Below are 17,553 nucleotides of genomic sequence, written 5' to 3' on the forward strand. Positions count from 1 at the left end.
TTTTTTATGTCTACTTGTATTGTTTTGTATAGTTGGTTTTTCTCATATTTGATGAATATATATTTATGATTATTATATCTTCCTCTTGGAATTTTCTCTTAACAAGTATATACTGACCTTCTTTGTCTCCTTTGATCAGTCTTGGCTTAAAGTTCACTTTGTCTGCAAATAGAATAGCTACTCATTCTTCTCTAAAGCTTTCTATTGCATACAGTATTGTTTTCCATCCTTTGCTTTTAAATCTAGGAATTTCTTTTTGAATTAAATGTGTTTCTTGTATGCAGCATTTGTTGGATGTGGTTTCATGATCAATTCTACCAGTTTGTTTCTTTTGATTAGTGAATTGAAAAAGTTAACATTCATGGTTATAACTCGCATGTTTTGGCTTCATATTACTTTCCAGTTGCTGATTCCCTTTCGTTTCCCTCTGTTTAATTGCTTGTCTTGTCTGGAAGAGTCATTATATTGCTATTCCTGGGAATGCAGTCTTTTGTATCTTTTACTAGAATATCCTTCAGAATATTTTCAAGAGATGGTTTGTTGGTCATGAGTGTTTTCAGTTTTTCTTTGTCATGGAATTATTTCATTTTTCCATTGATTTTGAAAGATAGTTTTACAAGCTACATCAATCTGGGTTTGAGGTTGTTTTCTTGCAGGACTTGAAACACTTTACTCCAATCATTCCTTGACTTGTTTGTGTTGAGAAGTCTACTTTGATTCTGATGGGCTTTCCTTTATAGGTCATTTATTTCTTTTCTTTAACAGCTTTTAATATTCTTATGTTGAATGTTTAATATTTAATATAAATGTTAATGTTTAATATTCTTATGTTGAATTTCTGGAATCTTTATTATATCCTTGATGTAGATTTATTTTGTTTATGACTAATTGGAGTAGTATATGCCTAACTTAATGTAAGTCAAATTCATTTTCCATACTTAGGGAGTTTTCTCCATTATTTCTGTGAACAGGTTTTTTTTAATATAGTTTGTGCTGGGTCCTGCTTTTTCATTGACTCTGATCAATCTTATGTTGTTCTTCTTTGCATCTTCATGCAGTGGTTGGATTGATTTTTCTTGGTCCCTTGCTATTTTTAATAAATCTTTCTTTTCCTGATCACTATCTCAAATCTTGTCTTGTAGACCTTATATTCTGTCCTCATCTTGGTTCATTTGGCTGCATATAGTTTCAGTGGAACTTTTATCTCCTGGAAACCTGAATCTGTTTCATGGATATCATTTCTTTCTTATGTTGGACACTCACAGTTTCCATCATTTTCCTAAGCACCTTTATTTTTTATCTGTGTCTACCCTAGATTCACCGAGAAAAGTCCTATATTTTGATTTTCATATCTTTTTTAACCTGAGAGATTATTTGTTATCTGATTTTTCTCTATAGCTTCATTCATCAATGTTTTACTTCTGCTGTTACCATTTCAAAAAATCCAGGTGGGTGGCTTTTGATTTCCTCTATTTCATTGTCCGCCAGACATGGCCTGAGTGGCCTGGAGGGCTAGGATGGCATTTTGTTTTGTGTCATGTCATGTTTTATTTTTCTAAATTTTAGTTTATTTTCTGTGTTGATACTTTTAAATTGCTTATGGTAGGTAGCTCTAGCACTAGTATCAAGGCTTCCCCAGGAAATATCTATTAATCAGCCATGTCTTCTAGTTGTAGCTGGCTCTCGGCCTATGTGTCTCTCCTAAAATTCTACCTTCCCAATTTGTTATAGATGAGAAGTGCTATTCGGCTCAGCCAGCCAATCTTTTGGTGCTGGACTATGATGACGATTATGATCCCATAAAATCACAATGTTGTTATGTGAGGGAAAACAACTGATTACAGCAGGTAGGACATCCTGGCTGTAGTTGTACAATTAGCAATAACAATCAAGCATAACCTAGAAACTGACAAACTGTGATAACTATTACTTTGGTACCTTCAACCATGGGAGCAAGATCTATAGTATATATCGAAATCCAACACAAACTAGGATGCTATATCATGTGAGTTTTCCCTTAGTAGAGTGATTGTATCCTAGAGGCGGGGCAGAATTTTCAAGGGATATGGAAAAATAGAGAGGTAAATGAAGATAACTATAGTAGAAGCAAGGCTGAAAGACAAAAGATGATCACCCAAACTTTGAGAAACTGGAGAAGAGGACAGGAGAGAAAGAATGAAGGAAAACACAAAAGAATATTGAAGCAAACCAAAAAGACTAGAGACAGTACTTACTTACATGAAAATATCAAAAATCAGAAAATATAGTTGAGGGGGGCTGGGGATTTAGCTCAGCGGCAAAAGCGCCTGCCTGGCAAGCGCAAGGTCGTGAGTTCGGTTCCCGGTACCAGAGAAAAACCAAAAAAAAAAAAAAAAGAAAATATAGTTGAGGAGAGAGAAAAAGATGCTGAACAACAACAACAAACAATAAAAGTAAAAACGCAAACAACAGCAGCAACAGAAAAAGACAGAAAAGGAAAAACAACAATAAACAACCCCAGTACAATTCCTCGGGTACCTTTAGTTCTATGGTAGCAGCCAAGTCTGAGCCCAAATCTGTGCTGGGTAACTCTTTCAAGTCTGCAGTAGGATTAGAGCTGGGTACAGGGCTAATCTTGGCCTCTGGATGTGGGGGCTGTGGCCTGAGTCTTCAGCCAGCAACTCTATGTCCCTCAGTGGCCCACCCATGTCTCTTTACACTATTTGTCTCTATATTGTTGTTCTCCCAGTTGCTGTGTTGACCTCAGACAGAGAGAGCCCGAGGCTGCTTTCAGGTCCATGTACAATCAGCCACACTTAGCCCTTGCACAGCCTTCTCTGTTCTACTCCTGCTGGTGTCTCTCTCATGCACAGCTGGGAACAGGGTGTGAGGAGTGCTGACTTCGCACTTGTTATCCCATGGAGGTTTAAGGCTGTTTAAATCCCACATCGCCTCTCTCATACCTCTGGAAACAGGGCAGGATGTTTGGTGCTATTCCCCTCATTCCTTTCACCCTCACCACTATGATCTCTAATCTTGTTGCTAGAGGCTCCAGTTAGCTAACTGGCATTGTTCTACCTGGCCTTATTTGGCCGCAATCTCCTTATCTGTAGGGGTAGAGTGAATTGGATGTTAATGGACTTTGCATCTTTCACATTCTTAGATTGGAGTGTAAACATTCAGGAGTTCTTTAGAGTTTATAAAAAAGCAATTTTGTAAACTAGTATGCTGTAACTCAGGAGAATAGGGGAGAACATCCTTTCTTCCCCCTCAGCAGAGAAAAATTGGATTATACTTTGTTTCTGTCACCATAAAGCAACTAATATTCAAAAGAACTGAAAACAGTCATACTTAAACAGCAAGGTAAAATGACTATACTCCATTAACACACTTTTCTTCACTCAGCAAGAGTTCTGTTGTAATCTGTCACTTGCAATATTATAGCAGCATGTTTCAGCCCATTTAGGTTAAGTAGCTACAGCGATTTTGAAAGCACTCATGATTCTTATATAGTGAATGCAAATGCCCTAGGCAAAAGCCAGCCAGGCCCCCTAGTGCTGAGGCTGCTGGCTCCTAGGTGGGCTTAAAGGACCCACATGTTTAGTGGTAGCAACATGCCACAGGTGGGTTGTGATGAACGCAGTCATTTTTGAGCTCATGGGAGAAGGGTATCTGTGGCTCAGAGATTAATGGGCCCAGAATCCCCATGCTCTGCCACAAGGAAGGCCAATCACAAGAGCTGTGAGGCTATTTAACACCAGTGCCTTTGTAATGGGTGGTCTCCGTGGCAACAAGGCCAGAGTAGCTCTTTTTTCCCAGTTGCAGAGCACCGGGGCTACAGAGCTTTAGTCATTCAAAGTTGAAATAAAATGTTTCATACATGAATAGCATCCTTCTTAAACACAAGGTTGGCAATCATAGTGTTTCCCTCTTAGTCAACAATCACAGAACTGATTTCTTTCATTTTTTCTTGAATGCTAAATCTCAGGCATTATTTTTTTATTTCAGTATATGTACCACTCATGATACCCAGGAGTAATTGCTGGGTGGGGTGGCACATGCCTGTAATACAAACACTCTGGCTGACTGAGGCAGGAGTACCACAAGTTTGACTCTGGACTGGGCAAGTTAGTGATTTAGTAAGAACTTATCTGAAAAACAAAACAAAACACCAAAAATAGCTGAGGATATTGTTATAAACATGGATTCAAATTCACCTAACAACTACTTCAGTACTGTGGTAGGCACCTGCAAAGCAATTGGAATACATTATTTTGTTTAACCCCCTAAATACTGTATGTACATGTTAGCATCAATGTAGTCAACATTATTGGTGTTTAGCACACAGTAACAATTTCTTGAATATTTGTTGAATAAATCAATGAAAAAACATGAACTTACAGGTTTTGAAGATCACAATGGCTTTTGGAGACCATCCTGTAAAAGTCTGTCATCACATAAGTGGAACAATCAAACTCCAAAAGAGGAAGCGAGTGACTTGACTGTCAGTGACTTACTGATACAGCTTGTTAGACCCAGTTCTGTCCCAGGTGGATCCAGATCACTGTCCGCTTGAGACACAGTATACCTGCCTCATGTGAAAGCTAAGTGGTAAAAGATTTCCAAATCTCTAAGTTTTATCACACTTGGACACATTCTTCTGAATGTTTTTGCTGAATGTAGTGTATAGAATACATTGTGAATTATTTAATAAGAGACACTTGGAGAAATTTTACAATGTGTTTATTGATATTTAGGTTTGCAAGACTAAAGCAAAGAAGTGTGACCCAAGAAAACTTTAATCAATGAGTAAGGTCTACCTGGAGGTGTGATGGGGGAAAGTGATTCAAAACATGATTATGTCAGTAGACCTAGGCATCATCAAATATGAGGTGACTGACTGACATCAACTAAATTCACAAAAAGCCTCAGTACAAGCTAGAATACCAGTTTTTAAATGTGCAAATGGAAAGACACCTTGGTTGGTCAGCAACATTCTAGACAATTCCATATAAGACTGGTCATAATCAAAAAGTTCCCTGGTGAGTGTGAAGTCAGCACACTGGAAGTCGTTGACTGACTCCACCATTCTCCTCAGGAGGGGTATACCTGGCCAAGTGATGCAATGCTCCTGGTCTCTGATCTTGGCAGCTTCTTGCGTGGCCCTGCACCATGCTAGAGACATACTGTTGCATTTTTTTCCTTGAAGACTTTGCTAGTTCCAGGTTGAAACTGTTCTTTCGGTTAGCATTGTTTAATCAGACAGGGGACAGTGTACATTGGTTGATGCTAGCTTTCCCAGCTTTGGCTTCATGGAATCGTCCATAGTCAGGCCTTCATAATAACTGAGGTACAAGCCCTTTGGGAACTATTCTGATAGCTAATTGACATATATACATTTTGTAGATAAATATAATAACTCTGAAAGGAACTTGCCCCTCCTTATGTTGTTCAAGCACCTTATTTCATCCTCTAAGATCTAAAAAGTAAGTCTGAGACCGAAGTGAAATCCAGCCTGAGTTCGATGGACATGTATACCTGTGTAGAGCAGTGAAACAGGATAAAGCGCCTCTTCCCTCCTTTAATTACTGTGGAGCAGGAAAGGGAGAGAGGGAGTGAGAAAGAGGAACTGACTTGGGGTTGGTAGTTGGAAAAGATAAAGGATTGGGGAATAAGAGTAGAGGAAAAAGAATAGTGCTACTGCTGAGCTTTAGCCCATCGAGTGCTCCTGTGTTCTTCCATTATAAGCATAGTACAGTGCTGGCCTTGTGTCACCCTGGACCAAATATCCTGGACACAGACCTAATGAATGCTGATGTTTTGGTGAGAGAGACAAGAAAGATTCAGAACACAGAATGCTGCTAAAGAGGGAGAATCAGGTGAGTGACCATGGTGGAGAGGCCATACTACCTGATGAACAGGGTGGAGAACTTAACGTCACAATTTTGTCAAGGTCGGGGCACATACAATGGTCATGAATTTTTTTTAACCACGTTATATGCCCCTAGTGATTACATTCTTTAATCATCTTACTCTAGTAAAAGATAAATTCTAGATGAAATTGTCCCATGTAAAGAGAAAAATCAATATTTATTCATTATGTATATTCTGACAAGAGATGGAAAAGTGATTAATTAGTAAAGGGCCTAATTAATTTTCAATCCCAGTGAATCAACATTGGAAATGCATCTTTCATTTAAGTAAGCTTTGTTTTTTCCTTAATCCAGTTGACATACCGAGATACCTTGGTATATATTCCGTATTTGCCTTTCATTGCACACTCCTCACCCCAACTAATAATTCCAGTTAGAAAACTGGTCCCTTCCACTTCAGTAACATGGGGACCCCCACTGTCTCCTTGACATGAATCTTTACCTCCATCATGGTAGCCAGCACAGAACATGTTATTATAGATGGTGAATTTCGTGGACCGAAGGCATGTGGCTCGGTCAACAAGTGGAACTCTAAGGTACTGAAGAATTGTAGCCGATCTCCCTCTATTGAATACTCTTCCCCAACCACTCACATAACCAGATCCAAATTTTAGGAAGATGTTTGTGTATTCCCTGTTGGCAATGCAAATAGGTGTTACATAGCTGTTCAGTGTTAAGGGTTTATCCAGCTCAAGAAGGGCAATGTCGTGGCTGTATTTATTAAAGCTTGCATTATAGCTATGGTGAGGAATAATTTGAATCACATTTCGCTTTTGCTCTGTATCTTCCTTCTTTTCAATGTTATATTCACCTGTTGGGAATAAATTCATTTCAGTCACATTTTTCACATAAACAGCTATTCTGTGTGTCTATGTGGTGTCACTGGCAGCTGGCAATCTAGTCTCAAAGACGGGAGTTTTATGTGGTTGGTAGGGAAATTAATAGAGCAATACATAATTGTAACCCACTGAGATAAATGCTTTAGAGATTCATAAAAAATCATGGGCCTTGGAGGATGTCGGAAGTTAGGTTTTAAAATTATGGCCCCCTATACCACTAGCTTAACTTAATCAGCAACAGTTCTATTGGGCCTTAATAAAGCATGGTGCATCATTCATGCAGAACATCTAACAGTGGTGCAGATTATTATCATTTTTGTTTAATTACCTGCGACAACCTCAATTTTAACACCAGGGTGAATACAGTGGGCAGCAGTTACGATCCATTTTTCATTAACAATGGAACCTCCACAGAATGCTTCAGTGTCACTTTTCAAAAGGACCTGTGGAAAGAAAATTAAGCCCCTTACTGCATAATATATTTGACCCAGGACAATATAAATACATATGTCATTTACAGGAGCGGGTAAACAATTGGCTTCTAGGTGTTGGCATAAATGGAAGATGTCTGGAAAAGTGTCATCTTTGCAGGTGAATTAGTGTTTCAATAGCACAAACCAAAATGCCATTTCTGTGACCATCTTGGAGAGAATGAGCAATGAGAGATAGAGGGGTCCCAGCAGAGGCAGACCCGGAAAATGTCTTCTTTTGGTGATTTGGGGCCCTAGCCCTCCATTCCCAGGTGAGGCAGACTCTGATGGCACAAGTTGCTTTGTGGGGATCAGGCAGGTATGTTAGGCACATTCTGACTCAGCCTCTTGAAATGAGTAGTTACCGTTAAGTCTCCTGTCCTTTCGTGAGGATATCTCTTTGCTACAGTTCACTGGAAAAAGAACGACTGCTTATTTTTCCAGCTCTCTTTTCAAGCTCCTTCCAAACTGGAATATTATGAAGTAAGACCTAAGGCCTCCACAAGGGCTATGTATATAGCTGCCCAGGGAGTGAGGAGCAGGAGGACTTGCACAAGCTTTGCACTCCTCCTTAATTATATTCCAACCCTCCCTGGCTGGGTGTGGAAGCTGCCTTTCTACTAAAAACCCTCCTTTGCTGTGCTTGATTTTGGGCCAAGTGGACAAAGGTGTTTGTTGTGTTCAGCCTATTATTAGATAAGAGACCAATTCATTCTTTCATCTGTATATTCATTGCAAAGGAGAGTGAATATTTTCACCACCTCCATGTCTACTTAAGAGTTTCATTTCCAGTGTAAGCAATGGCCTTCCTTGAGCCACATTTTCAGAAAGAAAGCTGAAAAGTGTGAACACTAGAGGGCACACTCAACATTTAGTAACCTCTTTCAGGAGCCCACTAGCTCTCCCTAAACTGATGCCTTTCTTACCTAAGAACTATGTAGCCTTACACACAAACCCATTCGTTAAACAAGGAAAAGGGTGTGGTCAATCCTCCCAAGTGTGGGTCTTAGATGGTCCTTGGAGCACATTCTTTTGAAGATTCTTCTGCTCCTGAATTCAACTTACTAAATAACTACTTATTTTAGACCCTGACTTTGAGCAGGGCAACTCATTATAGGCCTCTACCCTCGTTTTCTAAATTCTGGCTGTCCTGCTCTGCCTAGCTGTTACTTTTTATTTTGAAAAGTTATAAAATCATGGAAAAAAATCTACATAATAATATAGTAAACATCAATGTGCCTACCACCCAGATTTAACAATCTTCCTATTTCTTTTTAACATTTGAATGTCTACTTTCGGCTAAACATTGTAGTGTTCTATATACATTTAATACTGAAAACATATCTTTATGGAGTGGCATTAATATGCCTAGTCACATATGAGCAATCTACCAGTAAGGTCTACTGATATTTTAACATAGTGGTGAAGACAGGTTACAAAACCAAGTCTGACTGACTCCAGTATTTGTGCCTTTGGGTATCCAGTATCTCTCCAAATGTGGTGTGTAGACTAACTGCAGTATGATCGTCTAGGGTGTTTGTAAAATGCAAACTTGGGGGTTTTTCCAGACTCAGTCAAAATATTTAGGGCTGGGGCCGTGAAAAATGAAGTTCTCCAGAATATTCATATGCATAATTAAGTTTGAAAAGTGTTATATACCTACTGAATCCGAATTCTCAAGGCTTGGTAATCTTTACGTTTGAAAGTGCTCACTGAATGCTGGCTACATTGCTTTGTGTGGATCAGTGAGAAATGAAAAACTGAGGCCCTTTGTTCCAAAGCCAGTGGGAAAAAGTTCCATTGAAGATACTAAAATACAAAACTTTCTCCTTTCTTCTGTGGTCTTTCTTACTGTTTAATGCTATGTTCCCTTGGCATGTGGGCATTTTCTGGGAGAATGAAGAGCCTCCCAAGCACCCAGGGGCTGCACCTTACAGTGTAACATCCATGCTATTAAGACCAATGCTGCTATCCAGAGGTGGCTGGGCCCCAGCAGGGGAGAATAAATCCATCTTTCCTTGCCACTGGCCTACTGCAGTAATCAAGGCAGAGACGTGATTCCCAAAAGATTGCCATGTCCATGTCAAGATGTGCTCAGTACCTGGAAGGGAGGTTGACAAGAAGCTTATCTCCGCCCTTCATCCTTCAAATGTGTTGGAGTATATTCCTGGCCCAGAGACGTCACATGACCATGCCTATTCCCAACTAGCACAGAGCATGCCTGGCCTCAATCCTTTCTGTGCCTGGGTCCTGGCCCTCTCCAGGGAAAGAGGGTGGCAAAATAGGTGGGTAAAGACAAGGACAGCGTGTGCCTGGGTACCATGGGCTGGGAGTTGGCATTGGTTATTGGGAAGGTGTGGAGCTCAGAGAAGCAAGGTGGCTAAGACACCAGGGTGCGGAGGTGGGAGGGGGAGGTCAGGAGACCGGCTCCGGGAGGTGATGAGCAGTGGGAATGTGGTAACACAGGGTGCCCTGTTCCCAGGACATACTCTATTATCTCACCAGACTTCACTTACAGAACCTAAATGCAAAGTATTGAACCCTACATATGAGATCCTTCTCAGTACACACAGTCCTGTGCAAGTGCACTAGTGACAGATCATGTGGCTAACGCTGACCACCAAGTAAATTTTATCGCCAAGCAAATTCAAGCAACGCAGTTCCATACTGATCCTGATGATTATTACTGAATGCATCTGCTAAGCAGGTGGATGCAAGAATCCATACACAACAATATGTTGCTTCTCCCGTAGCCACTGCTTTTCTTTGGGGGATTGAACATCTCCTAGTTTGGTGGGCTAGTTAGGCCAGACTGGATGATACCCACATGGGCACAGAGACCAAGATGTAGTTTTCCTGACTCCTGCCAAAGGCTTGCTGCCTGGAGCATCGATTGCTTTCCAGTGGGTGGCTGAGAAGTATGGCTGCGTTTGTTTAAGCCAGAAGAGCATTCTTGGCCAATCCTTGATTGGTTTGGGAAATTTTAACAAACATCTTTGCCAAGAAAAGGCCTAAAATATATTTGCATTCAAAGATATTACAAATGGCATGGTCTTGGAATGTTTGCTTGGCCATTTCAGGCTCACAGCTATCTAAATATCAGCTATTTGGGGGGTGCGCTGTTTGCTTGGCCAAGGACAAGTTCTTATAAGACATGACCTCAGAGAATGATGAGGAAAATGGGAAAGCATATGTTCTGAGCAAGGCGTCTGATTTCTGAGCTGTCAAACATCTTCCTGGGTGCCACAGCCTAATTAATAAGAGCGTATCTTCCCTCGTTTATGACATGCACATATACACGCATCAAACACACATTCATCCATAAAATATACGCCTGTATTTATGGTCTCTACGACAGTGCCAGCCCAGAGCAATAGCCGTTTCCCTGTTGTTCTTCTTCCAGCCTTTCATTCCACCCTACCTCTCCCTTGTGACTTCAGTAAGACTAGTTTCTCGCTCCCTACCCACCCCAGCTTTCTAATAACACTTTTTCTGTGTTTTTTTTCCCTTTCTCATACATAAAATAACACCATTTCTACATGGTGTACAGCTTTCCATGTCCACAGGTGTGGCTTGCCCAACCCATGATCCTAGGTCATTTGACGGGTCATAAAGGGGACACTCACTTTGGTGATCAATGGTTAACTAGTCATTGAAATAGATTTCTTCAAGTGATCGTAGAGGACAATCATCTAACTGTTTGGTCTGAACTAGTTTTGTAGGGCCAGGTAAAAGATTGCATACGCTGTTATTTCTCCTAACTGGAATGCTATCATCTGAGCCAAGAATAATGGAAGGTTACCTTTTTTCTGATGAAGTTGTTTCTATAGTCTAAGATCTTCATGTAACATCCCCCCAGCTCCTCACAAAAGAAAGCTCTGCTTCACATATTTGATAAATTTCCCTGTTGTCTGCCACTGAGTTGTGTCCTAACAGCACAGGGCAGGAGCTCAGCTAACCTAAAGGATAGCTCCAGGCCAAAGCTGAGGGCTACAGAGATTGGGGAAAATTAAAAATTCAGGTTAAAAATAGAATAAAAAATGGACAGATGGGTTCTCTAGACATTTTCTGTTGGTTGAAATGGTTAAATATTGGTAAATGCACATGGTGCGACTTACTATAAGGATAAGATGAATCACTTGGTTTCAATTGTATTCCATTTTTGCAATGTAGTACAATGATCTTCAGATTATAAATGTGGAATAAATATGTCTCATACAGAACTAAGACCCATGGCAAAACAGAAAACAGAAACAAGTACTTCTCACACAGGGCTAGATAGATCCTAACCTAAAGCAGAAAATATGGCCACAGTTGGCAATAAGGCAGGTTTGGACATGTTCAGAATTGTCAGTTGGCATGGTCATGGGCATGGGACCAAAACCAAATTAAAGCTTTAAGCATTTGCAATATCATGTTGCTTCCTCAAACCTCTCACTTTTGCGCTGTTCATGAGAACCTCCTAATACTACAGGCATTGTGATTTTATTTTTTACTGTAATACTCAAATGCTTTTGTTTCTTCCCTATGTAGCAGTATGAAACTAAAGTCTCGAGTTTTCCACTCCACTACATACAGTGACCCTCTAGCTTCCTCTCTCTTCTGCAGAGGCCCCCTTCCTTTCCTGGAGTGCTCAAGGTGCTCTGCGGTCACTGCTGGGGTTCTGGAAAGAACCTAAAGGAAATACCTCCTCCTATTGACCCCTCATCCCACCCCAGCCAGCTCACTGGAGTCTCAGGCCTTCAAACACTGCCAAGTTCATGGCAGGCTAGGCCTGCTGGTGCCTTTGGCTTCAAGGGTCCACAGGGGCTCACAAGCATGGCGTGGCTACACTGACCCTTGCTCCAGCAAGGCAAGCTGAGGTGCAACCGAGAATAAGGTAAGACACGAGCCCTACTGGCCAGGACAACATGAAAGTCTCAGAACCAGACAGGATCCTGAGTCCCCTAACCTGCTCTGATCTCTCACCAGGTGAAGGAATGCCCTTTCATTCCTAGTTGTGACTCTCTGGCCACCACGGTCCTCAGTGACAACACAGCTCTTCTTTTCAACAACACTACATCAAAACACACAGTGAGTGTTTAAATAAAACAACTTATTACAGTAAAAGACACATTGCCATCAATCCCCCTTGAAATACTCCCCCTTGCTTTGAATGTGCTTATGCCATCACATTTACCACTTTTTTCTTTATTTACTTAATACAAGTAGTTCTTAATAAAGAAAAAAGCACTCTTCTTACTTCCATGAAAAAGAAAACAAAATTTCATAGCAGAATAATTAGAAAATATTAATAGGTAATGCACTATGTACCATGATCTTAAAAGAACGGCCAACATGTTACTCACAGTATGAGTCATGGATGAAAGAGACTCTCTCTTACAAAGATCAAACAACCAAATAAAACGACAAAATTCTCCTTTCAATGAACAGAGAAACTAAAAGTATATATGAAACAAGTTAGCATATACAAAATATTTTTAAAATAATGGAACAGATAATTTGGGGAATTATTTAAACATCTGCCTCCTTCCTATTTATCTATCTTTATTTTGAGTTTCTATGACTGCCCCTTCTGGGTATCTTCACAAGGGTTAAAGTTATCATATTATTGTGATACATGCACACCCATGTGCATAGAAGCACAATTTATAATAGCTAGATCTTGGAAACAGTGTATATGTCTATCAACAGAAGAATGAATACAGAATTTCCTTTCCTTTATATATAATGGAGTACTTCTCTGCCAGTAAAAAAGATAGCTTGAAGCATGTATAGACAAATGCGTGCAACTTGCCACTTTCTGAAGAAGTTCTGGACGTTCTCTTTTGTGTCTTTATGAAATGTAATTAAAAAATCACAGTGAATGCTGCTGCTGTGCACCACCCAGAAGAAAGGCAGGCTTGGGACATCATCAAAGTGTATCTTATCCATCTTGGTCACTGCATCCAGCACCATGTGACTTCTGGCTTTTCCCCAAAGTCAAAATGATCATGAAAAGTCAATCTTTTGCATCTATTCAGATCACTGAGACAGTCAGGACTATGTAACTAAGTCATTCACAAATGAGATCTTCCTGAACTGCTTCAGAAAGTGGCAAGAGTAATGGGGTAAGAGTGTTAAAAGAGAGGGGGATTATTTTGATGGAGATTAATGGCAATGTGTCTTTTTAAATGCATTTTTAAAATTTACACATTCACTGTGTGTTTTGATAACCCCCTGTATCTTCAGGCAATATCATCCCCCAAAGCTGCTGAACCTAGCATCCAGTGATTACAGGAGTTTCTTGACTGAGGGCAGACTCAGCCCTCCTGTCTGCCAGTTTCACCTGGAAGTCCACAAAGAAAACAGTTATCGTTGCCTTTCCCAGGTGGCTCTTATAGACAGCTCACCTAAACATCTCCAGTTGATTCAAACTCTTCACTACTACAGATGAAAGTGAATTCCGTACTCTGTCAGATTTCTTCACCTGAGTGATCACTTTTATCTCTCACTACCAATTAGAAAGTTAAAAAGAAGCAATTTTGAATAGAAAGGCTTTTATGAAGCATCAGAATTTTGAAACACTTTAAGTGATATTTCTAAATAGTATTTCCTAATTCAAAGCCAGATATATATATATATATCTATATATATCTATCTCTCTCTATATCTATATCTATATATCTATATCTATATCTATACATATATATAATATGGCAGCCACTGGAAAACCAGCTGTTGCTTACTTTCACTCCATGCCTTGGCCCCAGCAGGGCTGTTTGCAGTCTTGACTGCAAATCTCCTTTGTCTACCCCAGCGATTGACTGTGATGTGACAGAGCTAGCCTTTCTACCAGTGAGGAGAGTTTCTGGTTTGCTTCATTTCCTGATTCATCCTTGTCTAAAAGCAACCCTTTTAAAATATTTTTTAGGATAAACTTTTTGTAGTGCTGAGGATTAAACCCAGGGCTTCATACATACTCAGCAAGGAAGTGCTCTACTACTTAGCTACAAACTTAGCCCTTCTTATTTTGAGACAGGGTCTCCCTAAATTGCTCAGGCTGGACTTGAACTTGAAATCCTCCTGCCTTGGTCTCTGAGTAGCTGGCATTACTGGTATGTACCACCATGCCCAGACAAAAGTGACTTTTGTACACTTAATCTATCTTCTGTTGTTGGAAATTGGTAACCTTTCCTGAAGAACTGCATGGATGCAGGTGTGGACAGACCATTCTATTGTGAGGAATAAAGCAATGAAAAAATATGACAAGGTCTTCCTCAAGTACACTAGACAGTATCGCATTACCTAACCTTTGAAAAAGAAGAAATCAAGTACTCTGTGCCTCTGTACCAGTAATCTTAGTTCTTATGGATAAAATAGGGAGTGAATGTGTGTGTGTACACATACATGTATGCACACATATTTGTGATTGATTTTTTTTTGTCTTTTTGAGACAGAGTCTCACTATGGAGTTCAGACTGGCCCTGAGCTCACTTTGTAACCCAGGCTGGTCTCGAACTCACAAGGATCCTGCTGCCTCAGCTTCCCGAGTGCTGGGATTACAGGCGTGCACCACCACGCCCAGCTTGGGATCAATCTTGAACACTCCAAATGATCTTAGCTAGGCTTGAAAGGAAAAAGACAACAGGCCCAGTAAATACAAGGAATGATTTCAAATGAGTATCATTTATATATTCTTTCTCACAGATCTGCAGCAACCATTTAAGAGTCTGTTCTGCTTGAAAAGAAAAGAAAATGCCTGCCAGCATTACTAAAATTTATTTTAGGAAAGACCTGCATTGTTAAAACATCACCAAGCATCTGGTTTAAAGGGTGTGGGTGAGAACCGAAGAATATGTGACTAAATCGAGATTTTATCCAGCCCTCTTCTATTCTAGTTGTCATTTGACTCTTTGCCACTTCATTTTTGGAATGACAAGGGGTCAATACTAAGCCCACAATACAAAAATCCTGGGATTTTTATTTAATTGTGTGGATTTCCTTATGGGAAGTGATACTTTTAGCTAATTACATACTACTGATTCCTGGGTCATTCACCATAAATACTGCTTTATGTCCCACAATCTCAAGGAAAATGTCTGTCATAAAGTAAGATCTTTTGTTATAACTACCTTACCCATGGAAATTGGATACATAGTGAATGAAAATACATGCAAACACAAATAACAAAATAATATGGACAGTAGGAAACAGATACACATCGAGATTATAATGTTAAGCAAAATAAATCAGCTACACAAACTTAAATATTGCATAGTTTCTCCTATATGAGGAAACCAAATTTATAAATAAAGGTGGAAGTAAAAGACAGATGCGAGGAAGTAGGGAGATAAACCTTTCTCAACTGGGAAGGGAATCAAGAAACGGAGGAAGAGGGAGAGAAGGAAAAGCAATGAGAAAAGGAATTAACATGTGTTATGTGCATGTACCAACTCTACATAAGGAGTGTAAATATTACATACTGCAAACGTGGACCAATTAAAGAAAATAACATATCTGGATGTTAAATACAGTGAAAGCATATTCAGAGAGTTTGTACCAAAGAGAGATTGTTTCTGGAAAGGTCAAATCAAGGTCAGCCTTATGAAGAAGAGTAAAGACTTGGATGAGTGAAGCAAGGGGTTATGGGGGTGGGGAAGCAGCTTTCTGAGGGTGCCCTTAACGAGGGGCATAAGGTGTGCAAAGGGACATATGATGTATTTTGTAGGATACAAAATCAGACCCAGGAGAAGGAAGGTTAATAGACAAGAGGAAGGGAAAAGGGTAGAGGGGAATGAAAGATGTAAGGGAGATGGATAGGATCAAAATATGTCATATGCATATATGGAAATGCTACAGTGAAACTTGATATTTTGTAAAATTAACACACACTAATAAATTATATATTAAGAAAGCAAAGATAAAAGGAAGGAAAATACGTCTTGATTAGATTATTCTGCCCCTCTACTCTTCAATACCATTCTCTACAAATGTCTCTCCTATCCCCAGGTATATGTTCAACACATTACATCCACCATGTTGGATGATATGGCAAGCATTCTGCAAAAACCCTGGACAGACACCTAGTAGGGAGTCTCAGAAACTCCAGTAGTGTTAAATCTGGAGATGTTGATCTGATCTTGGTTTTACTTGTTACTCGTTTGATGATTTCAGACTCTTTAAAGCTACCAGTCTCTGATGGCAGAAGCTAAAACTTCACTAGAGAAAATAGTTTGTAGTAAAGTATCCTTGAAGTCACTACCAAAATTATGATCATACCACTAGAGAGTTTTAGACTAGACTGTTAAATGCACTGTCCAATAGAAATTTCTGCAGTGAAGGAAATGTTCTATTTCTACCTGTTCTGACCAGTACAGTATCCTTTAACCACATGTAGCTATTATGCACTGAAAATATGGCAAGAGTGATTGAAGAATTGACTTTTGAATTTTATTCAGTTGTAGCTAATTGAAGTTTAAGTAGCTACACGTGGCTACCTTATTGGACAGCACAGCTTTATATAAGAACCATACTGGCTCCTTACCCTGAGATAGGGAAAAGAGTGCCTTTTCCTTTTCACAGATGGAATCACTTAGGTTTTAGCCATGGGAATATTTACAGTCCAGATTTTGCTACAAGTCTGGCTCCTGGTGTTACATCAAATTGTGCATAGGTAACACTGTACATGTAGTTTGTCTCCAGAACACACTAGAAGACTAGATAGGATGCGTCCATCCTTTGTTTTGAATCTGGCTTCTGTGCTAGATTTTTTCCCTTCAGACCAGTTATCAAATTGTGCTGTGCATCAGAATCATCTGCAGGGCTTATTGGCACAGAGACTTCTGGGCTCCACTCCCCAGCGATTATGATTTGGTAGGTCCAAGGTGGACTATGAGAATTTGCATTCCTAAAATATTCCCAGGTAATTCTGACGCTGCCGTATTTTGAGAACCATAGCAGTGGTTCAGCTCAATCTGTAGTTCCAGGAACCTGTTCCTGCTTTAATCTTTCCTATGTGAGTTCTTTACTCCCTTCAAGATAGTTCAGTTTCTCTCAGCCTAGAGACTTTGTGCCTTTCACCAGCTTTCCTAGGGGGCTGAAGCAGGAGTAGTACCTTGAACTCCGGTACCTGTGACCTTACTTCCTATTGCTGACCAATTGCTTATCTGGAATCTTGCTAGCCTCCTACCTTGAAGCTAGATTCCTCTTGACCTTGTATGGTAGCTCTCCCTGGACCTTTCACCAGCTGTTCACCTACAGGGCTTCCCCATGTTGCTTAGTGCTGAAACTTCCCTAAATACTTCCCTCATGTCCTAGCTTCAGCCTCCTATGTACATGGCTTGCCTTTTA

The 17,553-nt window shown here is 40.0% G+C and overlaps 1 protein-coding gene across 1 annotated transcript in view; it reads right to left on the reverse strand.

Annotated features, from left to right (window-relative positions):
• Positions 1-4,705: 4,705 nt before the first annotated feature.
• Positions 4,706-17,553, reverse strand: part of F9 (coagulation factor IX) — a 33,182-nt gene continuing 20,334 nt past the window's right edge. Inside the window, exons 7-8 of the mRNA XM_005404570.2 lie at positions 7,080-7,194; positions 4,706-6,723 (exon numbers count right to left, since the gene is read on the reverse strand). Coding sequence (XP_005404627.1) covers positions 6,176-6,723; positions 7,080-7,194 — 663 coding nt within the window. The 3' untranslated portion in view covers positions 4,706-6,175. The remainder of the gene's footprint in view (positions 6,724-7,079; positions 7,195-17,553) is intronic.

Source organism: Chinchilla lanigera, unplaced genomic scaffold, assembly GCF_000276665.1.
Source record: "Chinchilla lanigera isolate Chin_1 unplaced genomic scaffold, ChiLan1.0 scaffold00088, whole genome shotgun sequence".
NCBI lineage: Eukaryota > Metazoa > Chordata > Mammalia > Rodentia > Chinchillidae > Chinchilla > Chinchilla lanigera.